Source organism: Eubalaena glacialis, chromosome 18 (genome assembly GCF_028564815.1).
Source record: "Eubalaena glacialis isolate mEubGla1 chromosome 18, mEubGla1.1.hap2.+ XY, whole genome shotgun sequence".
NCBI lineage: Eukaryota > Metazoa > Chordata > Mammalia > Artiodactyla > Balaenidae > Eubalaena > Eubalaena glacialis.
Window position 1 is genome coordinate 18968549 of NC_083733.1, and position 25037 is coordinate 18993585.

Genomic DNA, 25037 nt, shown 5'->3' on the forward strand with positions numbered 1-25037 from the left:
GATACCACTAATTCTGATATTCTAAAGCCCTCTGAGTCATAAAAGGGAGAAAAAAAAATGGAGACAGAGGTGTGAGGTGGCCTCTGGGCTTTTCTGATAGAGAAACAAATAGCTAAAAGAATGGCCTAGAAAGATAAAGATGTTAAAGTAAAGCCAACTGGATAAGTTATCTGAAGCAGTGGAGTAGAAAGTGAAAGAAAATTTAAAAGCAAAGAAGTAAATGGCTTGGGTAAAGGAATCCCTAAGAGGTGAGACAGTAAAAGATAAAACTGAGATGAAAGAACTTGGCTAAAGAATCCAATGCAGCGTCCAAAGAGGCAAACGGGGCTGGGCGAGGGGGATGGGTGTCCTTCCTACCGAGGAGGAAGCAGCCTCTACTGAAGGGTCAGGAATCCCCAGCAGCCTCCAACAGGGAGACATGGAGGGTGGGGGAAGGGAGGGGACTTTCCTGGGTTTCCGTTTCCAAGGTTTCGGAGGAGAGAGGTGGAAGAGAGAGATGATGAAAATGGGGAGGGGGTACTCAGGAATGGTGGGAGGCCCTGGGCAGGACTGGAATGACCTTTGCGCTCCTCCCTATCCTTCCCCGTCCCTGAATCACAGAAATGTCACTGAGCGCTCACTAGGCACAAAGCGCAGGGCCAATGCACCCCGTACCCCATCTCACGGCCCTCAAGCAGCCCCAAGAGGTGGAAGCGCATTTCCCCATTTTACAAGTACCGCAACTAAGGCTCAGAGAGGGCGGCTCACCACCCGAGGTCACACAGGAATCGGGCCTACCCAGCCCGTGGAGTAGTACTCCCGCCCCGGGGTCTTCACGCCGCCTGGGCGCCCCCCCCCCCCTCAGGGAGGAGCCGGTCCGAGCCCCTCCTGCTCCCCGCCCCCGAGGGGCGGCCCGCGGGGCGGGCGGAGGAAGTGAGCGCAGCGGGGAGGAATGTGAGCGGGCGGGGCGCGCCGGCCCAGGGCGGCGGGGACAGTCAGGCGGGCGGCAGGGGCGGCGGGCGCGGCTGGGCCGAGCGCGCAGGATGCCTCACTTCACCGTGGTGCCGGTGGACGGGCCGCGCCGCGGCGACTATGACAACCTCGAGGGTCTCAGTTGGGTGGACTACGGGGAGCGCGCCGATCGGGAGAACTCGGAGGGTGAGGACGCGCCCGGAGGGGTCCTTGGCGGGGGCGGGGGCAGGGGCAGGGAAGCTGGCCACGCTGGGCCCGCTCTCACACCGACGCCGGCCGGTGCGCGCACACGTCGATGCGGGCCCAACTTTTCTTAGACTGAGTCGCCGCCGGCAGTCCCTTACTCCGCGCGCGCAGACACAATTTTCCTGGGCCCCCGGCGCCCGCGGTTGCGGTCGGGCCTCCCTCCCCGCCCCAGCTCCTCCCTTGCGGGCCGCGGGCGGGGGCTGCAGACGTGGCCAGGCCTGCCGGGCCAGCCGGGCCAGCCGGGCCGCCCGGGGCGCGGAGAGCGCTGAGCCTCCATCTCTGGCCTTTCCCGGCTGGGAGCAACGACCGCAGCCCGGACCCCAGACCCTTCACCTCCTACCTCCTGTGAACCACCCCTAACCTCTTCCCGTCTTGCCTACACTTTTGTGCGGCAGCATCTCTTTCCCTAAGACTACCCTCTCTCTCCTCCCGTCTCCTCTTCCCTCCCAGCACTCCGGGGCCCTGGAAAGAAGGCTGTGCCTGCCTGAGGGGGTCTGTGGGTAACTGCCTGTGAGTGCACTTGCGTGGATCCCAGCTTACATCTGTAGGTACAGTGGGCATCTGTGGAGCACTCACACGGGACCAGGCTTGTCTAGGCACTTGAAGTGAATTAACTCGTTTAATCCTCCTAATTTCCCCCATGGGATAGGTCATGTTACTCACGCTTAGGAAGAAGTGAATTGAGGCATGGAGCCTTTATGTAACTTGCTCTAGGGGATTCAAATCGAGGGTTGGAGACTCCAGAGCCCTAACTCTTAACCTAGATGTTAAACTGGGCCTGAAGGTAAACCCCTCCTCCCCTCCTAGGCGCCTGCCCTTGACCCTTTCACCATCTCCTCCCCCGGGAGCCCCCCAGGGGGCTGTCCTTGCAGGGCCCACTCTTGGAGTGTGAACACTGCCGAGAAAATGTGTCTGTATGTGTAGCAGCATATGCATGTGTAATTGTGCTTGTGCAAGTGTATAGCTGTGGGGTACTGCAGAGTGAAGGTGGGGTCAGGATAGCACTTCTTGTGGGCCACCATTTCCTGCAGGGTTATCGATGATGAGGATGGTGATGTGACTGATGACAAATGCTTAGTCTGTGACTGACCATGATGGAGATATGCAGGGAACATGTGTGTTGGCATGTATCAGGTGATGTGATCTTGATCTGACTCTGATCTGTCTGTGATGGTGACATGACTGAGGTGATCCATGCCTGACGTGGGTGATGGCTATATGTGTGTCACCTGACTGCTGTGTGAGGAGATGGCACAGGACAGTGGCATAGGCTGCTGGACATCATGGTCATTTAACAGGCTTGACAGCTGTGTGGGTACACACACCTCAACCCCTGCCCCATGCCGGCACCTGCCCCTAGCCTTGTTCCAGTGGCCAGAGCAGGAGCCAGCATCCACCCCTGCTCCTCTGTTAGCCCTTGGAGGCTCGCTCTCCCCAGAGGCTGGGCTGGGCTGGGCTGCATCCCTAAGATCAGCCTGGACCAGTGGGTAGGCAGAGTGGAGCCCTGCCTCTGGCCCCGCCTTGGCCTCTCACAGGGTGACTATAGGGAGCTGGAGCCACATTGGCTGAGTCCTGCCAGGTCCCTCCAGGCTGGGCCAGCTCTTCCCACTATCCCCCTTCTTCCTCCTCTTCCTCCCTTTCAGCCAGATCTTGACTGCGTCTGCCGTATGGGGGACACTCTGCACCCTGGTGAGTGGTTATGATCCTTCTTGTTGGGGGACCCCCCAGCTTGGTGTCTGAATCTCTCAAGGCCCATACCTCTGCTCCAAAGGCCTAGATGGGCCTGTTCATCCAACTCACCGTGGCCTGTGGGCAGGGGGTGAAGAGGCTCTAGAGGAGTACCCCTGGCAGATACCTGTGAGCAGAGGGACCAGGAGTGTCACCTGGGTCCCTGCTTGCAGCTGGTACACTCACAGCTGCCGGCAGGAACACGCATATATGTGTACCTCACAGGCAGCGCCCAGGCCCAGCCTTCATGCTGTGGTTTGCCAGGGGTCTTAGGTGGTATCTGAGCGGCTTTGGCCTGGCAGGCATGCCCAGACCTGCCCTGGAATTTTTGGAATAGCTGAGGGCAGTACAGGTATCCAGGCACTGCTGAGACACCAACCCCCCCACCCACCCAGTTCCCACAATCCCATGGGAGCTGTCTTTAAATGAGGTTTTGGGGAACTCCACGGAATCCCTGCTGGGTGTCTGGCACCAGATTGTCCCTTTTCTGATGCATCTGGGCAGTTGGAAGAGTACGTGTTACTAGCTCTACTTCATGGAAAAGGAAACCAAGGCAACACAGAGAGGGTAGGCAGGTTGCCCTGGGTCACACAGTGGGAGGTTCAGGAATCCAAGCTAGTCTGCTGGCCACTGAGCACCAAGAGCCTTGGGTATGCACACCCTGGCCAAATTGCAAACCCCAGACACTCTTCTCTAGTTAAAGGCTTGTACTGCACCCTGGGGTGCCTCCTGGGATGGGTGGGCGTCCAAAATAGGAGTAGAACCTACAACTCAGCTCCCACCTGGCTCTGGTGGATCCTGGGTCCCAAGTTTGGCCCTCTCACTGAGTGACCTTGCCTCTGAATCTCTCTGAGCTTTACGTTCCTTGTTACTAAAAGGGGGTAAATGGTATCTACTGGAGTGTTGCTGTGAGGACTAGAGGTAACCCTTGCAAGGGCTCTGAGCTGCCCTGGACTCATGGCTGAGGGACAAGGATCAGCTGGGTCTTAGAGGACCGTCCACAGGCATTTTGGGGGAACTGCTGTGTGCTCAGCTCTGTGTTTTCTGGATACTAGTGCAGTCCTCAGAGAGATGAGGTAACAATGGTGGGGCAGGCTGCAGTGCAGGAGTTTAGAATAATTTATACTTTACTTTCAGCCTACTTCCACAAAAGGATCAGAAGAGATATGCAACAGAAATGCCTCCCCAGGGGACTGTTACTGTCAGGTCAAAACCATGCAGAGGAAAGAGGCAAGGACTCTGAGACGAGGTAGATGGTGACTGCCTCTAAAAAATAAATTTAGCTTAGAGGTTCCTGGCAGCCAAGGTAGAAAGGGAAATAAGATGAGCTCTTATAGTTGCCTTTTTTTGACAAAATGAAACCTCTGACTTATTCAGGGGAGATATTTTTTTGTCACAAAAATCCAAGAGTACTTTTCAGAGGCTTCTCACTGAAGGGCTGTCAGTGTAATGGGCAGTGTTACTGGGTTTTCAGATTTTTGTTGTGGCTCCTTATCCTGATCCTGAACAAGTATCAAGGGCACAGCAAATGTCACAGGGTGTCTGAGGAGCTATGTGACCCCACGAGGCTTTTTTTTTTTTTTTTAATTATTTATTTATTTTTGGGTGCGTTGGGTCTTCGTTGCTGCGCGTGGGCTTTCTCTAGTTGTGGTGAATGGGGGCTACTCTTTGTTGCAGTGTGTGGGCTTCTCATTGCGGTGGTTTCTCTTGTTGCGGAGCCTGGGCTCTAGGCACGTGGGTTTCAGTAGTTGTGGCACGCAGGCTCAGTAGTTGTGGCACACTGGCTTAGTTGCTCCATGGCATGTGGGATCTTCCCGGACCAGGGCTCTAACCCATGTCCCCTGCATTGACAGGCAGATTCTTAACCACTGCGCCACCAGGGAAGTCCCCCCATGAGGCTTTAACATGGTTCTGTAGGTTGGCCTGAATTCCCACTACCTTTGTCCACTGTGCCATTGGCAGTGGCCTACATACAGACATGTAGCTTCTGGGACTGAGCTGCTTGGCTTACTTAGCTAGTCCAGGTTCCTAGATGAGGCGATGTACCACTTTTACATACTGTGGGAAGGAACAGCTGATTTTGCCCCAGAAATTGTCATGAGCATGCTTTCCCTGTCAGTCTCTTTGGACAGTAAAGAATCCACAGTGCAGCACCTGCTGAGTGATTGTTGGCTCAGAGAAGGCAAGTTAAGTCTCATACTGATGGCAAGAGGATGTATCAGATCGAGGAGGATGTATCATCGTTCAGTATTCTTAGCTGCAAACAAGAGAAATGGATTATGGGCTATTTAACCAGAAAAGGTTGGCAGGTGGCTCTCACAAAACCAGGCATGGCTGGAATACCCCACTAGGCTGGATCAGTGAAGACACTTCTGTTGCCGCCTCCATCACTGGACACTAGGCCAGCACTGCTGCCACAGTCATTGCCATCCAACACCAATGTGGCTTCTTTGAACCAAGATGTCATCTTTCCATTTGCTGTGAAGCCTCCAGCCACTGCCACTGCCACTGCAGCTGTCAGACTGTCTGAAGGGGGTTTTACTGTTAGCAGCTGGAAAAGGAGTACTTGGTGTCTTCTGCCTGCTTGATGAAAAGCTGGGAATGTCACCCACTGAGACTCACAGTGGACAAAGTTTGGAAAACAGGGAAGAGTGTGAATGCCGGTGGCCAGAAAATGCAGGCGAGCTTTGAGAGTTGAGGCAGGCGTATAAAAAAAAGGTGCATCTGGCTCCTTTCTGTGAGGTTTTCTTGGTGCTGAGGCACTGCCTCACCAGCCTGTGGGGTAGGTGGACGCTGGGATTGGCCACATGCCTAGTCTGGAGCAAGCAGCCACGATCTGGGGACAGGGAGGTAGGTCAACAAGAGGGTCCTGCCAACAGTCCTGCTTAGTCCCACACCCACCTGGTCAGGCTTCTGTAGGGCTTTCCCAGATGACCCTAGACAGCTTCAAGCACCCACTTCCGCTCTCTGGCCAGTCTGCTGCTTGCCTCTCCTCCCGGCATGCCTCAGGTGGCCCTCAAGGACGCCCCTGCGCAGTGCATGGTGGGGTGGCTAGTAGGTGGCCGGCTGGCCATGGCGGCAGAAGGAGCCCTGTGTGGCTTCATCTGTCTGGAGGGCAGCACCTGGGGGGAGCCCCGAAGACACCGAGCCCTGGGCACCCGGCACACTGGATATTCCCGAAGGGCTGGAAAATGGGAGTGTGTGTCTCAGGGGTGGTCTGAAGGTGGGCCATGACTGGGCCACGCCCTCCTGCAGTTGACTCTGCCCCTTGGTGTTAACACGTGCTGTCTGGGCCCTTCACACCTGTGCCCTCTGCTAGATGAGTGTACATGCTTTTTTTTCTTTTTTCTTTTTTTAATTTATTTTATTTTTGGCTGAGTTGGGTCTTCATTGCCGCGCATGGGTTTTTCTCTAGTTGAGGCGGGCAGGGGCTACTCTTCGCTGCGGTGCGCGGTCTTCTCATTGCAGTGGCTTCTCTTGTTGCGAAGCACAGGCTCTAGGCACATGGGCTTCAGTAGTTGTGGCACGCAGGCTCAGTAGTTGTGGCGCACGGGCTGTAGAGCGCAGGCTCAGTAGCTGTGGCACACGGGCCTAGTTGCTCCACGGCCTGTGGGATCTTCCCGGACCAGGGCTTGAACCCGTGTCCCCTGCGTTGGCAGGCGGATTCTTAACCACTGCGCCACCAGGGAAGCCCTGCGTGCTGGGTTTTGATCATTGGCCACTGCCAATTCTGGCCCTTTCAAGGAGGCTGGCAGAGTATGATGGGGAAACAGGCCCAGCATGGTAACGCCCACAGAGTGCTCCACAGAGATGACAGCACGCCTGCTGGGGAGGAGTGCATGCTGGGGGTTCAGTAGGCAGCCCCTGACTGGGATTCCGTTCCTCTCTCTCCACAGGACATGGCAACCACAAAGAGAGCAGCCCTTTTCTTTGTCCCATGGAAGCTTCCAGAGGAAGTGACTACCATGACAGGAACCTGGCACTGTTTGAGGTAGCTGAGGAGCCATTCTGGGCCACAGGTGTGGCAGGGAGGTGGGCGGGCAGGGACCTGTCAGGACCCAAGCTTTACCTAAGCAGACAGGCTGGATGTTGTGCCTCCTTATGTCTCGGCTTCTCCTCCAGTCTCCCCTTGTCTGTCTCGCTCCCTTGGCAGCCAGGCTGTGGTTCCCTCGGCCCTTTGAACTGAAACTGCTTTCCCAGAGGCCACTGTACCCCATTACCACCTCCAGGGGTGTTCACCTTTGACTTCCATGCAGCCCCTCAGCAAGGTCACCACCTCTCAGTATTTCTTACCTCAGGATTTCCTTTGTCCCCTTCACTTCTAGGACTTCTCATAGTCCATGATTCTTCCCTCTCCTGTGAACTCTTCCCTGGCCTTCCTGGTTGACTCCTCCAACTCTGTCCCCGTCAAGTTTACTGAGCCCTGGTCCTTCTCACCAGATCTGCCCCCTCTAGCCATACCTGCAGCCTCAGTGGATGTCTCTTTGGAAACATTCCCAATTTTGTGCCTTTGAACTTGAATTTTTTCATTTTCAGACTCAAGCTCAGAAGTTGTATCTGGATTGAAGTCATGGTTTAGGCCCCTAAATTCTGACCCACACATTCAGCTGCCCCATGGAAGTCTCATAGGCTCTTCAATCTCCATATACCTGCAAAGACCTGCATCTTCACTTCTTACTCCGAACCAGTTTCTCCTTGTGTGTAGGGTCAGAAGGGAGCTGATAGACAGGGAAAGACTAAATGTGGGCCAGAGGCAGGCAGAGGCACAGTGCTGGGGAAGCTGTGCTAGGTGCTGCGCGGGAGCTGGAGCCCTGGAAGGCCTCTTGACCTGGCCCCACCTGCAGATGGGCTAGGGGTCCAGGATCCCACCTTGGGGATTGAGGTGGGTTACTCACGGGGTGTGAGGCCTGGTGGAGAAGGCCATCCAGGACAATCAGGGTTTGGGCAGATAAGAGAGACTTCACTTGTCCCACACCTCTTTTGACTTCCTTGGTTCCCTGGGGTGACTAGGGTGGCTTTTTTGTTGAGGGCAGATATGAGTCCCAGAGGCCTACTCACAGCTGGGAGGTGGCCAGGCTGAACAGGCAGACTGAAGCGTGCCATTCGCCTGTCTGCCAGCCATGCCCTGTCCTGCCCTTTCCCCCCAAGGCAGGTAGTTTTGCAAATGGGCTGGTAGTGATTGTAGCCAAGGTGGGACAGAGAGAAGTGAGTGCTGGGGTGTGGCACCCACACCTGCCCAGTGGGCTGGCTTGCGCTTCCCCAGGCAAGAGCCCAGGCCTGCCTCAGGGCTTGGCAAGGGGCCAGAGGCCAGGCTGCTGGCTACACACAGGTAGCCTGGTGCCGGTTGCCAGATTGCCCTGTGGCTCTGTTTACAGGAAGAGCTGGACATCCGCCCAAAGGTATCATCTCTTCTGGGCAAGCTCGTCAGCTACACCAACCTCACACAGGGCGCCAAGGAGCATGAGGAGGCTGAGAGTGGAGAGGGCACCCGCCGGAGAGCAGCCAAGGTGAGCTGGTCAGGGGCAGCAGAGAGGCCACTCCTAGGAAGACAGATTCAACACCATGGAGTTGGCAGTTTCCCCACATAGTTATGAGAATCCTGGGGGAAGTAGGTGCCAGGTTTGGTGAGCATGGAGGATGGGCACTGAGTGCTTTGGGCTCAAGGAGGCTTCAGGGGGTGGGCCAAGGAGGTGGCCCTCAGGGCATAGGACCAGGGAGGCCCTCAAAAATAACAGTGGAACGTGACGTTACTTAGGCCTCTCTGTGTGTGAGGCATCATTCTAAGCAGTGGGCTTGGGTTCTTGTGTGTCATCTTCACAACAAAGCTGTGAGACAGGTGCTATTATCATCCCCATTTTACAGATGAGGAAGCTTGAGTGTTGGGGTATTAAGTAACTTGCCTAAGGTGACTAAGCTAAACAAGATCAATGCATAATGCTGGGAGACTTGTGGGCTTACTGTGAGGTATGTGACTATGTAGAATGCCAGATCACTGGCATCCCATCAGGATGGATAAGGATATTACCTTTGGATCCAGGAACCTGGTTGTCCCTCGGGGCTATGTGATCTAGAGCAGTTGACTAAACCCTTCTGCTTCTCACTGTGTTGGCTCCACTGGCAGACCCCTCCGACAGCCCCTGGGTTCCTTGAGCGCCAGGGTTGGGGGTGATAGGAGCATGCCTCTTGGGGCTTCCCTATCCCTCTCCTGGTCCCATCCCTAGTCGCTATCCAGGCCTCTGGCCCTCCAGCCGTCCTCTCTTCGGGATGACTTTGCACATCTTTGCTCAGCTCCCCTGTGTGACAGGGCTCAGTTTAACTGAATGCTGGGTTTTTTTCCTCCCTACGTTTTCAGTTTGGAGGCAAAGAACGTTCCCTCCATGTTTACTGACTCCCTGAGTTTGGGAAGAAGCTGTGATTTGGAAGGAGCTTGAGTCTGGCATTAGCTGTAGTATTCTTGCTGGAGGTCAGCACAGGCAGGAGGAGCTCTTGGTTGAAATAAGGCAGATCCCCAACCTCAGACCTGCCCATGAGATTTGGACCTTACTGAGGTGGGCCAAGGCGAGAGGCTGATGTGCACCCCTCACTTCTGGGAGGCAAACTAGCCCACGCTTGAGAGAGGGCAGCTGAGATCTTGAGGTCACACAGACGTGACCCCCACCCTATCCTGCTGGTTGTGATTTTGCTGATATTTTCTGAACTGCAGATAGCAGAGAACCCTGACTATCTGTGGCTGTCCGTGTTTAGCCCTGCAGTGGGTGGTGGGATCCTTGGGTAAAAGCCTCCTCCCTGTCCCTTCAGACCAAGCCCAGGAAGCTGGTGGCTGGGAGTAAAAAGGTCCCTAAGAAAGGCTAGTGTACATCTCAACAATGTGTCAGAAGAAATTCTGAGTTGGTGAAGGGCCATGGTCCCTTGGCCTTATGAGGAGTCTGTGAGGATGCTGGGGTCCAGCCTCAGCTTACCTGCCAGCTCACCTGGCCCTAAGTTAAAGATGTGAGAGGATGGCTGAGTGTCCCAGCACCAGTGGCTTTTTCATGGAGAAAGCAGGAGCCTGGACAAGTCCACAGAGAGTCAGTAGGAAGCTAGGGAGCTGGGGCCGCTGAGCTGTGGCCCTCACCCAGGCAGGTCTGAGCAGGGGCCTCAGAAAAGGAAAGCTTAAAGCCGGAAGGGCGGTCCTCCAACCAGACCACACCAAGGCCCAAGGCAGCCTCTCCGTGGCAGCCGCTCCGCCTGTAGCCTGGTGACCTTCTGAGGCTGCCAGAGGTTATTTGGAGATGCAGAAAGCATTTCCGGCCCTGCCCTTTCCCACACTGCCCTTTTCCCAGAGTGACTCAGCCTCAAATGGGGGGCTGGGAGCTGCTACTATCCAGCGGGTGGTCCAGGGCCTCTGAGAAGGGCTCAGACAGAGCCCAGATGAGGTGTATCCGTCACCTACACTGTGCAGGACAGTTTGAGGGACCATTTGTTTTTACTCGGGCCCCTCTAGGCCTTTCTGTGGTCCTTAAGGCTGAACACAGATCCTGCCCCAGGCCTGGACCCTTGAGAAGAGTTCCTGTGGCCAGAGTTCTTTCTCCCACCCCAGCTCCAGGGCAGCAGGCTTTGCTGGGGCTCTGGTGGAAGCTCTCAGGGCCCCACTACTCTGGGCTGCTCTCATGTGAGGCTCAGTTCTTCAAGAAGGCACCAGCCCATGGGACTCCCCTGGTGGTCTAGTGGTTAAGACTCTGCGCTCCCAATGCAGGGGGCCTGGGTTCGATCCCTGGCCAGGGGACTAGATCCTGCATCCCGCAACTAAGAGCCCACATGCTGCAACTAAGACCCAGCGCAGCCAAATAAATAAATATTTAAAATAAAAAAAAAAGAGGAAGGCACCAGCCCTAATTCTGTGCTTCAGCGTCTGCCCTGGCCTCTTGTTTGGCCCCTACTCTACCCTTAGGTAGCTAAGAAATCCTGCCTGGATATGCCCGTTAGACCTTCCCTACCTGCCCTCCAGCCTGAGTCTCTACTCTCTATGCAGGATTTTCCCAACAGGTTATCCCAGAGGCCTTCTAAGGCATCGTTCACTGGGCTCAGGAGCACCTTTTGAGTACCAGCAGGGCCTGCTGATGATAGAACAGTGAACAAGCCAAGTCTACCCAGTATGGTCATTCGAGTGAACAGTTACCGTGACCACTATGATGGAAGGGTATATCAGATGCTGAGGGGATGCAAGAGGAAGTACCAACTCCAGCTAAGGCAACCTGGGGGAACTTCCTGGAAGAGGAAACAGTTAAGTCTCCTGAAGGTTTAACTGAAGAGGAATTTGCCAGGCAGTGAGGCAGGGGTAACCCTCCCAGGCAGAGCCCAGCACATGCCCTGGTTCAGAGGCTCTGAGGGACTGATGTTGTCAGGGGCTGAGGCTGACAAAGGTGATGGGGCAGGCCTGGTAGCCCAAGCCAAGGAGCCTGGCCCACACTATGCATTACAGTATAGACAATGCAGAGGGGTTTTAGTAGGGATGATGAGATTGGACTTGGTTTTCAGAGATCTGCTCTGGCAGCAGAGCGGGCTGGAGTGTGGAGAGGTTGACAGGCACAAGAAGGCACCATCCAGGTGCCCCAGATGTAGTGCCCCAGGTTCAAGGGACTAAGGCTGAGGCAAGGAAGGCTGATCTCAGGGCAGCTTGAGAGGCAGACTGGGCAGGACTCAGTGTCCACTGGACTGAACTGGGGGGTTGGAGAGAGGGAGGGTCAGGAACAACTTCTTAGACTCTGGCTTGGGTGACATGGGGCATGCTGGGTGGGAAGGTGGAGATCTGACACAGACCTCACTTTCCAGAAGTATAAAAGAAGAGAGGAAGGGAAGGGGGCAGTACCATGAGGGGGAGGTGAGGCTCAAAAGCTCACACGTGGGGTTTTGAAAAGAATCAGGTTTTATACCTTCCCAGTCCCAAACTGTTTCTTCATGTATGAAAGTCAACACAGACATCCTCTCACCTTACCCCCTGCACTCCCCAGGACTCCACTTGGAATATCCCTCTGCAACCTGTTCTCTGGTAGAACACCCTGGGGGCGGGGGACTGTCAAGTGACTAGGGGCTGGCCTTCCATGGAGCATCTGGGCCCCTCTGATGCTCTGTCTCCCCCTTCCCGTCCTGCTCCATAGGCACCCAGCATGGGCACCCTCATGGGGGTGTACCTGCCCTGCCTGCAGAATATCTTCGGGGTTATCCTCTTCCTGCGGCTGACCTGGATGGTGGGCACGGCCGGTGTGCTGCAGGCCCTCCTCATTGTGCTCATTTGCTGCTGCTGTGTGAGTATCCCAGCTGGGGCAGGGCCACGGCCACCCCCCAGAGCCCACCCAGCTGAGCTGCTCACCTAGGCCCTCCTTTCCACAGACCTTGCTGACGGCCATCTCCATGAGCGCCATTGCCACCAACGGCGTGGTTCCAGGTGGGTGAGCACCACTCAGGCCCGAGGTGGGGATGGGCCCAGAATCTACCTTGACATGCCTAGGAACACTCATTGCCCCCTCAGGCAGTTTTCTGGTGGGATCTTAGTCCTTGACTCCATGACAGTGCTACCACTTAGGAGCATCCTTGCTTGACAGAGTTTGAGATTGCTGTTGTTTTGTGTTTTGTTTGTTTGGGCTTTTTTTTTTTTTTTTGGATAAAAGTAATTTTTTTAAAAGCGGGGGCTGGGGCAGATAAAGAAGGTGATGGGGCATACCTGGTGGCCCAAGCCAAGGAGTCTGGGCCACACTGTGGATTACAGGACAGACAATGCAGAGGGTTTTCAGCTGGGATGATGAGATTGGACTTGGTTTTCAGAGACTCCGTTTATTCACTTACTCAACCATGTATTTTTATCACTGTGGACTCCTGGATATTTATTTTATTCTTTGGCTCATAATCTTAGTACCATCATTATTTATTGTTTTGCTCGAACTGTTCCACTTTGGCTATTTGGCTATTCGGGTTGGCTTCTGTGTTTGAATCCTTTTCTATTTTTTTCAAATAACAGCTTTATTAGCATTAGTATAAAAGTAATAGGGGAAAAAAGGCAATATATGTTTACCATAGAGGGTTTGAAAGTGCAAAAAATGTAGAAAAGAAAATGAAAAGTACCCATAATCCCACCATCCTAAGGTCATAACTGTTAGCCTTTTCATACATGGTCTTAGGGTCTTATAAAGTATTGAGATGTATTGTTTTCCCCAAACTGTGTGTGTGTGTGTGTGTGTGTCTGTGTGTCTGTGTGTCTGTGTGTGTGTCTGTGTGTCTGTGTGTTTCTCAAGTGCTGGAAACAGTTCATTTGTTTTTTTAAAACAGGATTGACATTACCTAATTTATGTGATTATTCTCCTACTCTTGGGTTCTACTTTTTCACTATTGTAAACATTATTGTCATAAACAGCCTTGCACACTGATCTTTGTTCACGCCCCTGGCAGTTTCCTTAGGAGAGGGTCCTAGAGGTGGGATTACAGCATGAAAGGGATTAGCCTTTTTAAAGCTTCTTGATCCCTGTTCCCAGATTTTTCACCAGAGAAGTTTCATCAGGAGCAAATTCAACCAGCAGCATGGGATTGTTCTTGTCCCCTGCACCCTCACTGGCCCTGGGGTCCAGTGTTGACTCAGTCTTGCCAGGGGTGTTAGACTCTGATGGAAGCACAGATTCAGGGCAGGAGGGTCAGCCATGGACACTCACCCAGTGGCCGGCCCTAGGGGCAAAAAGCTAGACAGTCCCTGCCCTGGTCTGGAGGGTCAGACTAACAGACAATAGCCCTTGGGAGGGGTGAGGCGTGCTGAGATAGGACACACCCAACCAGGGGAGGCTGCGGGGACTGACCTAACTGCAGGGAGTTGGGGGACAGTAGGCCACTTAGGCTTTGCTGCGGACCTAGAGCTGCCCCAGCAGAGTATTCATGTCGCGGGCCCATGCTGGGTGTTGGAGTCAAATGGAAATCAGGTCCAACCGCAGCCTGGCCACTTATTAACCACGCCGCCTTGGGTGAGTCTGCTAACCCTTCTGCTCGTTCGTAAATGGGAAAAGCAGTCCCTGTCCCTCTGGATGGTTGTGAAGGGTTGTCATGGGAGTGGCCCCCTTGAAGAAGAACCAGCCTTGACCTATGTATGCTTTTTCTGTTGTAGCTGGGGGCTCCTATTTCATGATCTCCCGCTCGCTGGGACCAGAATTTGGAGGGGCTGTTGGCCTGTGCTTCTACCTGGGAACAACATTTGCAGCGGCTATGTACATCCTGGGGGCCATTGAGATCCTGCTGGTGAGTCAGGCTAAGCCCTGGCCAACTCTGGTCTTGTCCAAACAGTCCATTTCCCATAGGCCCAGGCGGCTCATGCTCCCTTCACCTCTGGTCAGGGTCTAGGGCTTGTAATGAGGGAGGCCTCTTCGAGGGAGAAAGATCTTTGTTCAAGCCAGTCTCCCCTTCAGCCCTTTCCCAGTTTGGGCCAGGCAAGGAAGGGGCCTGGCTGTCTTCACCTTGACCCTGGATGTTCCATCCACTCGGGCAACATTTCAACCATGGCAGGTGGTCTGTGAACTACTGCATTTAACTCAGTGACAGATCTTGGTGGTGATGCAGAGCCTGCCTCCCAGGCTCATGTGGACTCTGGCCAGCTCTGTCTCCCCCAGGACTCTGTGCTAATAAAGCCCTTCATATCCATCTTATCCTCATCCTTAAATCAGGGTGAACAGCCACAGGACCCTGACCCTGTTTGGAGGTCAGTGCCCCCTCTGTGGGCCTCATGTGTGCTCTGACTCAGTTTCCCGCTTCCCACTGAACTGCCCTTGTGGTGGGAGAAGAGGGGGAGGAGCAGTGGGGAGCACAGGGTAAAAAGTGCCCACCCCTGGGCATAGAGGAACTGCCTGTCTATTCCCACCTCCAGGTCCCCTGTCTGTTGCGTGGAGACTGTTCCTGGATATTCTGGGGGTTTTGTTGTTTGTTTTTCTTTTTCTTTTTATAAATTTATTTATTTATTCATTTATTTAATTTTTGGCTGCATTGGGTCTTCTCTGCTGCTGCACGCGGGTTTTCTCTAGTTGCTGAGAGCGGGGGCTACTCTTCGTTGCAGTGCGCGGGCTTCTCATTGCGGTGGCTTCTCTTGTTGCAGAGCACCGGCTCTAGGCGCGCGGGCTTCAGTAGTTGTGGCTCACGGGCTCTAGAGCGCAGGCTCAGTAGTTGCGGTGCACGAGCTTAGTTGCTCTGTGACACGTGGGATCTTCCCGGACCAGGGCTCAAACCTGTGTCCCCTGCATTGGCAGGCGGGTTCTTAACCACTGCGCCACCAGGGAAGCCCTGTTTGTTTTTCTATTACCCACATTCCTACATTTATTATGTTGATTTCTTCTGTAAGGAAATTGTCCTTTTTCCATTTGTTTATTTATTCAACCATGTATTTATATCAGTATGGACTCCTGGATATATATATATATTTTTTTTTTAATAAATTTATTTATTTATTTATTTTTGGCTGCGTTAGGTCTTCGTTGCTGTGCGCGGGCTTTCTCTAGCTGTGGCGAGCGGGGGCTACTCTGTCGCGGTGCGCGGGCTTCTCATTGCAGTGGCTTCTCTTGTTGCAGAGCATGGTCTCTAGGCGAGCGGGCTTCAGTAGTCGTGGCGCGTGGGCTCTGTAGTTGTGGCCTGCGGGCTCTAGAGCACAGGCTCAGTAGTTGTGGCACGCAGGCTTAGTTGCTCCACAGCATGTGGGATCTTCCTGGACCAGGGCTCGAACCTGTGTCCCCTGCATTGGCAGGCAGCCTCCCAACCACTGCGCCACCAGGGAAGTCCCATGGACTCCTGGATATTTATTTTATTCTTTGGCTCATAATCCTGTGCTGTCATTATTTTGTTGCTCCTCAAACTGTTCCACTTTTACTATTTAGCTATTCAGGTCAACTCCTGTGTCTGGATCCTTTTTTTCTTTTTTGTAAATAATGGCTTTTTTTTTTTTTTTGGCTGCGTTGGGTCTTTGTTGCTGTGCGCAGGCTTTCTCTAGTTGCGGTGAGCGGGGGCTACTCTTTGTAGCGGTGTGTGGGCTGCTCATTGTGGTGGCTTCTCTTGTTGCGGGGCACGGGCTCTAGGTGTGCGGGCTTCAGTAGTTGTGGCTCACGGGCTCTAGAGTGCAGGCTCAGTAGTTGTGGCGCACGGGCTTAGTTGCTCCACGGCATGTGGCATCTTCCCGGACCAGGGCTCGAACCTGTGTCCCCTGCATTGGCAGGCGGATTCTTAACCACTGCGCCACCAGGGAAGCCAATAATGGCTTTATTAAGAGATAATTCACATACCATACAATTCACTACCCATTTAAAGTATACAATTGGATGGTTTTTAGTATATTCATAAAGTTGTGCAACTATCACCACAGTCAATTTTAGAACATTTTCATCACCCCAAGAAGAAACCCCATGGTTATTAGTGATCACTCTCCATTCCCCCCAGCCCTAGGCACCCATTAATCTTCTTTCTGTCTTCAATAAGATATAATCAGGGACTTCCCTGGTGGTCTAGTGGTTAAGACTCCGTGCTCCCCATGCAGGGGGCCCGGGTTCGATCCCCGGTCAGGAACTAGATCCCGCATGCTGCAACTAAAAGATCCTGCATGCTGCAATGAAGATCCCCCACGCAGCAACAAAGATCCCACGTGCTGCACCTAAGACCCGGCACAGCCAGATAGATAGATAGATAGATAGATAAAGATTTAATCAGGTTTACCTATTCTGGACTTGTCATATAAATGGACTCATACGATATATGCTCTTTTGTGACTGGCTTTTTCTGAGTACTCTTTTTTGTTTTTGTTTTTTTTTTGGCCGTGCAGCTTATAGGGTCTTAGTTCCCCAACCAGGGATTGAACCTGGGCCATGGCAGTGAAAGCACTGAGTCCTAACCACTGGACCGCCAGGGAACTCCCCTCTAGATACTCTTAAAAAGAAAACCAAAATGTAGGGCTTGACTCTCCACATAGGAAGATTGAACCTCCTCTATCTGTCTTCTTGTTTCAGACCTACATTGCCCCACCAGCCGCCATTTTTTACCCAACAGGCACTCATGACATGTCGAGTGCCACTTTGAACAACATGCGGGTGTATGGGACCATTTTTCTGACCTTCATGACCCTGGTGGTGTTTGTTGGTGTCAAGTATGTGAACAAATTTGCCTCGCTCTTCCTGGCCTGTGTGATCATCTCCATCCTCTCCATCTATGCTGGGGGCATCAAGTCTATTTTTGACCCTCCCGTGTTTCCGTAAGTAACCTGGGAATACATCCAGGCATTGCACTGACATCCTTCCCACGTGGATGGCCTTTGATGCCTTGAGTTGTAGAGGCTACAGGGTGGGAGCAGGTTGGGGTCTCCGGCTGAGCAGGTGCTGATGCTTCTGTCCCCCCCACCCCCCCACAGAGTATGTATGCTGGGCAATAGGACCCTGTCCCGGGACCAGTTTGATGTCTGTGCCAAGACGGCCGTGGTGGACAACGAGACCGTGGCCACTCGGCTCTGGAGCCTCTTCTGCCACAGCCCCAACCTCACCGCAGACTCCTGCGACCCCTACTTTCTGCTCAACAATGTGACTGAGATCCCTGGCATCCCTGGTGCAGCTGCTGGCGTGCTCCAGGGTGCGTCCTCCCTCCTGTCCTGCTCCTGCCCCCCACAATGAGCAGGAGGTAGGGAATGAGCACAGAAGGACGGATTAGCACAGAGCCGTCCTTGTGTGGCCAGCTCAGGAATGGGAGGCAGTTCTGGCTGCCTTCCCAGCCCAGCCGTGTCCTCTCAGCCTGGCTCCTGGCAGCTGGGTTTCGGGTGAACGGAGCCTGTTTGGCCAGTGTCCCAGGCCTGCAACAACCCCGAGAAAGTTCTGGCAGCCCATTTCTCCCCAGCCACCAGCCCCTGACCCTGCCTGTGATTGTTCTCACAGGAGCCATAAAGGGCCTCTGTCTAGGAGGCAGGCAGTGTCAGGTGATGGTGGCTCAGCCACCTTCGCCTTTCAGACTTCTAGCCAGACAGCTCCTTCTCTGTGGCCAGAGCAGCCTGGTGGCTGACACCATAGCCATTCGGCTGAAGTCACCCCCCTGAACCCCGAGAACCTCTTACATCTGCAGCCTCTGGCTGGGCTGCCCCAAACTTCCCTGGGAAGTAGGTGGGGCTGCAGTGGTGATGCTGCTGCCCCCACAGAAAACCTGTGGAGCGCCTACCTGGAGAAGGGTGAGGTCGTGGAGAAGCACGGGCTGCCCTCCACAGACGCCCTTGGCCTGAAGGAGAGCCTGCCCCTGTACGTGGTGGCCGACATCGCCACGTCCTTCACCGTGCTGGTCGGCATCTTCTTCCCCTCCGTAACGGGTGAGCCCTCTTGCCCACCCACCCTGCCCTGCCCCCACTCCCGGGGAGCCCCTGAGGGAGTTTCCTTGTTTTTGGAGGCATTATGGCTGGCTCAAACCGCTCCGGGGACCTCCGAGATGCTCAGAAGTCCATCCCAGTGGGGACCATTCTGGCCATTGTTACAACCTCCCTTGTGTGTATCCTTTCCCAGGCCTGGGGTGGGTGGGGAAGGGGGACAGGAGGCACTTGCCTGTGTATAAGTCACCAGCTGGCACGCGCAGACACACTCCCTATGGGTGCATGTGTTCCTCACCCCTCACACACACGCGCACACTCAAGGGGTGTGTACACAACACGAAACCCGCAGCTGCAGGTGTCCCAGCTGAGTCTGCCAGCTAAGGCTTGGGCGAGGGACCCTTGGGCGCTGTGCGGGGATGCACGGGGACGGAAGTGGCAGCGGAGGCCGAGCTTTCCTTGACTCAGCCACAGACTTCAGCAGCGTGGTTCTCTTTGGCGCCTGCATCGAGGGTGTGGTCCTCCGGGACAAGTGAGTGATCTGGGCCCCTCCCCGTGGCACTGGGCTCAGCTTTTGCTGCCCTGACACAGGCCCCCCTTGCACACGTGGTTCCACACATGTCCTCAGGCTGCTGGTTGCCAGTGGTGGGTCAGGCCCCAGCAGAACTTTTGCTTCTGAGAGGAGGGTGACATCAGATCGGGGCTGGGCTGAGGGGAAAGGATAGGGGCTGGTGGCCTGGCCTCTGCTGAGGGGCCAGAGCTCTGTCCACCATAGCCATCCTTCCTGACCCCTGCCAACCCTCACTCTGGGCGACCCCACCCAGGGTTTGGGGGGCTCCTTGCATGGAGCATGGCCTGAGCCCGGCCCCTGCAGGTACGGCGATGGCGTCAGCAGGAACCTGGTGGTGGGCACGTTAGCCTGGCCTTCGCCCTGGGTCATCGTCATCGGTTCCTTCTTCTCAACCTGCGGCGCCGGCCTACAGAGCCTCACTGGGGCACCACGCCTGTTGCAGGCCATCGCCAAGGACAACATCATCCCCTTCCTCCGGGTGAGCTTTCTGCACTCCCCCACCGCCTGGGTGCTCCTGGCCCCTCACACTGGCTGGGGGAGAGAGGTAGGAGGTAAGTATGGGTGCGTTTTATCCTGCTGGGGGCCAGGGCCATGCAGCTATCCATGGAGAGTTGCTGAGAGCTGCCCTGGCCCTGGCCCTGGCCCTGCCCTGCTGTTGGCAGAGCTGCTTGGGCCCAGAATCCTCAAGGCCTCTCTGTGGCTCATCCACAGCAGAGAGGCCTGAGGAAGTGGAGGGCAGAGGAACTTGTACCTATCAGGATAGGCATGGGTGTGACCTGAGCCCCAGAGGGACTTCATGATGGAGGCCAGGCTGTGACTTGTGGCCTTAGGTGTGGAATGGGGGCAATGGAACCAACTTCTTCACTTCTGACCCTGGTGCTTGCAGGTTTTTGGCCATGGCAAGGCAAATGGCGAACCAACATGGGCACTCCTCCTGACGGCACTCATCGCTGAGCTGGGCATCCTCATTGCCTCCCTTGACATGGTGGCCCCCATTCTATCCATGTGAGCTGGGGGCCAGGGCAGGGCTGGGGGATGGTCTTGGGAAAGACTCCTTGCACTCTCAACACCCCTCAGCCGGGGGCCCCGCCCAACAGCTCTGTGACCCTGTCTGGTGTTGAGGGCGCAGTAGGGAGATGTGTCAGGCTGTATGGGGGGATGTTTGCCTGGCAGAGCTCAGCCACTTCTGCCTTCTGGAGCGAGCCTGGCACTTACTCAGAAATTTTAAAGAGACCAGTAGGTCCCATGTGCCTCTGTGGGAGACCCCCAGAGCAGGGTCAGGGCAAGCACTGGTCTCTAGCACCTTGATGAGGCCACCACTACCCCATCCATCTGTTTTCAAAGTTGTTTGCTTTTAAAGTTCTGGAATGCTGGGCATCTGAATCTGCCAGTGCCCTGCAGGAGGTGGTGAGCACGCGGCAATTTCCAGGGGTCCTGGCGGCAGGGCTCGTGTCCTTGCTGTGTTCACCTCTGCCAGGGTTGGGGCCCACTCCACCTCTCCTCACACATCTTGCTCCACTGCCGGTGCTCCTTTTGCTTGTTCAGTTATGACTGAGCCAGCCTTCACTGCCCCACTCAGCCTGTGAGACTGAGAGGGACCCCCTTCCCCCTGAAGTAGCCGCCCCCCAGCCCCAGCCAGGCCTGCTGGAGTCAGTGCTCTGTTGTTCCCCCCAGCACACCTCCGCCCATTACTGCCCAGCTCCACCCACACGTCAGCGCACACCTGAAACTGTTCTTGCCACAGTCGTCTTGGGTGGTGGCCCCTTACTGCCCAAGTCAGAGGATGTATCTCAGCCTTTATCACGTGGCTCCTCCTGGCAGCCCTAATGGGACACCTCATGGGAGTCCCTGCCCCCTGGCACGCCCTCTTTCATAAGCCCTGCTGCCTTCTTGTCTGTCCTTCCTCTCGTACCAGCTGAGGTTGGCGTCCCCTCCACTCAGCCCTCTGCCCCTCGGCTCTCATTTCTGGAGGGCTCATGGGGTAGGCCTCCCCCGTCCCAGTCTCCCACACCCACCGCAGTGTCCCCCAAGTGTCTCTAATTCAGTGATTCAAAATGGCCCTTGTTGTCTTCCCCTGACCCACTCTCCCCACATTCATGACAGCCCCTCATCCAACTGGTCACCCAGGCCAGAGGCCTGACTGTTGTCTAGCCGTCTCCAGACGCTGAGCCCTCCTTGACACCATCCTCTTCCACAGCTGTTCCCCCTGCCTGCAGCCCCCTCCCCTCCTCTGCCTGCGAACACTTGCCCATCCTCTAAGACCTGGTTCTGCAGACACTGCTGCAGTGTCCCATCTGCATCAGGCTGTGGGACTGGGCGTGGTGAGGCTGAGAGACCTGCCTGAGCCCGTGCAGGGCAGGGCCATGACATGTCCTGGTTCCTCATCCACGCCCAGCCTGGAAGGGCAGGGACATCAGGTACCTGGCTGCCAAGGAGGCCGCTCTGTACCAGCCACTCCCTGTGCTGCAGGTTCTTCCTGATGTGTTACCTGTTTGTGAACCTGGCCTGTGCTGTGCAGACGCTCCTGAGGACCCCCAACTGGCGGCCTCGGTTCAAGTACTATCACTGGTAAGTGCCAGCTGGGCCCCTGAGCCAGGTCCTCTGACACAAGAGCTACTGGGGAAGCCAGGAGCCCCATTCCGGATGGGGTTTGAATTTTCTGGGCAGCAGTTGCTATTGGTGAGAGGTAGGGGGTCTGGGCCTGGGGCCCTATTGGTCTCTCTCTGATTCTGGCCCTTTCCCACTCTCTGGCCCAGGGCGCTGTCCTTTCTGGGCATGAGCCTCTGCCTGGCTCTTATGTTTGTCTCCTCCTGGTACTATGCCCTGGTCGCCATGCTCATTGCCGGCATGATCTACAAGTACATTGAGTACCAAGGGTGAGTGAGGGCTGCTGCCTGCTCGGGGCCATTGGGCCACTCTTTGTTGGGTTGTGGGGAGCTGAGCCATCCTTTGTTAGCCACCGTGGTGCTGGGGCTGGGGGACTGTGACCCGGGCCTGGCCCCTTCATCTCACCTGCACACGGACACAACCCCTGGGTGGGACCAGGGGCTCACCAGCTTGTGGGGGCCTCTGCAGGGCTGAGAAGGAGTGGGGCGACGGGATCCGAGGCCTGTCCCTGAGTGCTGCCCGCTATGCACTGTTGCGGCTAGAGGAGGGACCTCCTCACACCAAGAACTGGCGGTGAGTCACGCCCGGCCTGGCGGGGCCCAGTCTGGGTTCTCAGGGGGCACTGTGAGGGTGGGAGAGTCAAGAGGTGCTGGCTCCCGCTCCCTAGTCCGTGCTCCCTGTCCTGAGTCGCCAGGGGCACCATCCTGCTTATTTGGCCCTTGGATCACTGCTACCTGTAGGGGCCTGTGAGCCAAGAAGGGAAGGAGCTGGGCTCCCTGGAAACCTCTTGCCCTGGTCTCAGGCTCCCTCTCCATTCGGCCACCACAGGCCTCAGCTGCTGGTTCTGCTGAAGCTAGATGAGGACCTTCATGTGAAGTACCCACGGCTCCTCACTTTCGCCTCCCAGCTCAAGGCCGGCAAGGGCCTGACCATTGTTGGTTCTGTCATCCAGGGCAGCTTCTTGGAGAGCTATGGCGAGGCCCAGGCCGCTGAGCAGGTGCCTGCTGTAAGGGGGCGGTGTTGGGAGGACACTGAGCTGGACTAGAGATGTCCGGGCTGCAGCTGGTGCACGGGGGAGGGGACCAGTGCTGGCCAGCCAGGTGGACAGCACTGCTGCCAGCTGAGAGCTGGAGCAAGGGGGTTATAACTGTCCCATCTTGAAAACATGGCCTCTGGGTGGGCAGCTTGCCCCCGTCTCCTCCCCCACCCCCACCCTCTGCGCCCTAGGGGCCTTGGTGGGGAGCCCAGCAGAGGGGACGCTGATGGCCTTGATTTCTGACCCTGCTATGTTCCCCACAGACAATCAAGAACATGATGGAGATTGAGAAGGTGAAGGGCTTCTGCCAGGTGGTGGTGGCCAGCAAGGTGCGTGAGGGGCTGGCCCACCTCATCCAGTCTTGCGGCCTGGGTGGCATGAGGCATAACTCCGTGGTGCTGGGCTGGCCCTACGGCTGGCGACAGAGTGAGGACCCACGTGCCTGGAAGACCTTTATTGGTGCGTGAGGGTCAGGGCCTGGGCTCGACCACGTAGGACAGGGGCAGGGGTCAAGTGGGGACAGAGGCCAGAGGGTCACAGGCTGACGATCAGTAGTGCCCCTCCTCCCCAGACACCGTGCGCTGCACCACGGCCGCCCATCTGGCCCTGCTCGTGCCCAAGAACATCGCCTTCTACCCCAGCAACCACGAGCGCTACCTGGAGGGCCACATCGATGTGTGGTGGATTGTCCACGACGGTGGCATGCTCATGCTCTTGCCCTTCCTGTTACGCCAGCACAAGGTGGGCCAGACGGTTGGGCCCCGGTGTGAGGGGCTGGGCCCTTGGAGGGGTGGGGTGTGATTGAACCACCACCTTCTGTTGCCACAGGTCTGGAGGAAGTGCCGGATGCGCATCTTCACGGTGGCCCAGATGGATGACAACAGCATCCAGATGAAGAAGGATCTGGCTGTCTTCCTGTACCACCTGCGCCTCGAGGCAGAGGTGGAAGTGGTGGAGATGGTAAGCCACCTGCCCGACGTAGCCCTGTGGATACCCTGCCCCACATAGCGCGGTCCTCACGGCTCACCCTCTCCCCAGCATAACAGCGACATCTCCGCATATACCTACGAGCGGACACTGATGATGGAGCAGCGCTCCCAGATGCTGCGGCAGATGAGGCTGACCAAGACTGAGCGGGAGCGAGAGGTCAGTGGCCTTCTCGGTCCGGGGCAGGGTCAGGCCTTGGGAGACGCCGTCAGGTGGGAGCATCAGAATGATTCACCCCAGCCCCACCCATTTCCCTAAGGCTGGGTGATCATGCTGGGCCAGCCAGGCCCACCCTTTCCCATGGCACTGAGGCGACTTCCTCTGATTGTCCTCAGGCCCAGCTGGTCAAGGACCGGCACTCAGCCCTGCGACTGGAGAGCCTGTACTCAGACGAGGAGGAAGAGTCTGCAGCTGGGACTGACAAGATCCAGATGACATGGACACGGGACAAATATATGGCAGCGGAGCCCTGGGACCCCAGCCATGCCCCCGACAACTTCCGGGAGCTGGTACATATTAAGCCGTGAGTGCAGCAGAAATGGACCCAGCCACATTAGGGTCTGGGGTTGGAGGTGGGATGGGGGCAGACAAGCCCTGTGGGTGGGCCAGGGGCGGGGTCCATGATGAGCTGCATTATCTGCAGGGACCAATCCAATGTGCGGCGCATGCACACGGCTGTGAAGCTCAATGAAGTCATTGTCACACGCTCCCATGACGCCCGCCTGGTCCTACTGAACATGCCCGGCCCACCCAAGAACAGCGAGGGCGATGAGAACTGTATCCCTTTGTAAAGAGGCGGGCAGTGGGGAGGTGGACAGTGTGTGAGGTCAGGCCAGGAGCTCCTCTCCCTGGGTGCCCTAGGGGGTGCCAGGGCACCCAGCTCTGACCGACGGGCCAAACTTCCCTGGGTGCCCCTTGGTGCTTCCCTGGGTGCTGCCTCCTTGACCTGATGCCCTACAGACATGGAGTTCCTGGAGGTGCTGACTGAGGGCCTCGAACGGGTGCTGTTGGTCCGTGGTGGTGGCCGTGAAGTCATCACCATCTACTCCTGAGCCCAATACAGACTTGTGGCCTAGAGTGGAGGTGTCCAGGGTAACAAACAGCCCCCTCCCAGCACCCGCCCGCCAGCCCTGCTTTGCCCAGCCCTGCCCTCGACCCAGCTTTGCTAGGTCTCCTTGGAGACTGGGCCCAGACCTGGCAATGGAGGTGGATCCGAGGTCCTGCAAGACCCTGAGAGGTTTGGGGACTTCCTGTCCAGCACCCCAGGACGCCTGTCCTGACTCAGAAGACTGGTGGGGGCTGATGTGGGGTTTGAAGGCAGCTGGCCCAGGAGCGCTATTTATTGCATATTTATTGTTCGAATGTCACCATCAGAGAGGAGGGGAAGGGCGACCAGGGAGGGGTCTGGCCCAGCCGGCCTGCAGGAAGATCTGACTCAGGCTACTGTGGGCAGGGACTCCCACCAAGCCGAGCTGAATGGAACCAGCCAGCTGAAGCCTGACTTTTTTCAATAAAACATTGTGTACTTCTGGGCCTCCCGCTGCCCCGGCTCTGTTTCCCCTGGCACCAAGGGAAGAAGGCGGAACTGAACC

General features: G+C 56.0%; 1 protein-coding gene across 2 annotated transcripts; it reads left to right on the forward strand.

Annotated features, from left to right (window-relative positions):
• Positions 1-960: 960 nt before the first annotated feature.
• On the forward strand, positions 961-24977 carry SLC12A4 (solute carrier family 12 member 4). Of its 2 annotated transcripts, XM_061172341.1 has the most exons (24): positions 961-1137; positions 6822-6916; positions 8301-8432; positions 12063-12209; positions 12295-12349; positions 14048-14178; positions 16917-17158; positions 17315-17529; positions 18086-18250; positions 18328-18426; positions 18719-18776; positions 19119-19293; positions 19702-19820; positions 21285-21383; positions 21572-21691; positions 21891-21995; positions 22251-22419; positions 22722-22917; positions 23030-23199; positions 23287-23418; positions 23497-23604; positions 23781-23968; positions 24089-24222; positions 24406-24977. In XM_061172341.1, the coding sequence occupies exons 1-24, from the start codon at positions 1023-1025 to the stop codon at positions 24495-24497; spliced, it is 3261 nt and encodes a 1086-aa protein (XP_061028324.1). In that variant the 5' UTR covers positions 961-1022; the 3' UTR covers positions 24498-24977. The 2 variants fall into 2 exon arrangements, with proteins under 2 accessions (XP_061028324.1, XP_061028325.1); XM_061172342.1 differs by lacking the exons at positions 961-1137; positions 6822-6916; positions 8301-8432 and adding an exon at positions 11093-11187.
• The last annotated feature ends 60 nt before the right edge of the window (positions 24978-25037 follow it).

Coding starts and splice junctions, on each gene's coding strand:
- SLC12A4 (XM_061172341.1), top strand. CDS start 1,023: ATGCCTCACTTCACCGTGGTGCCGGTGGACGGGCCGCGCCGCGGCGAC. Junction 21,384..21,571: donor CGGTTCAAGTACTATCACTG/GTAAGTGCCAGC, acceptor TCTCTGGCCCAG/GGCGCTGTCCTTTCTGGGCA. Junction 23,969..24,088: donor GAGCTGGTACATATTAAGCC/GTGAGTGCAGCA, acceptor CATTATCTGCAG/GGACCAATCCAATGTGCGGC.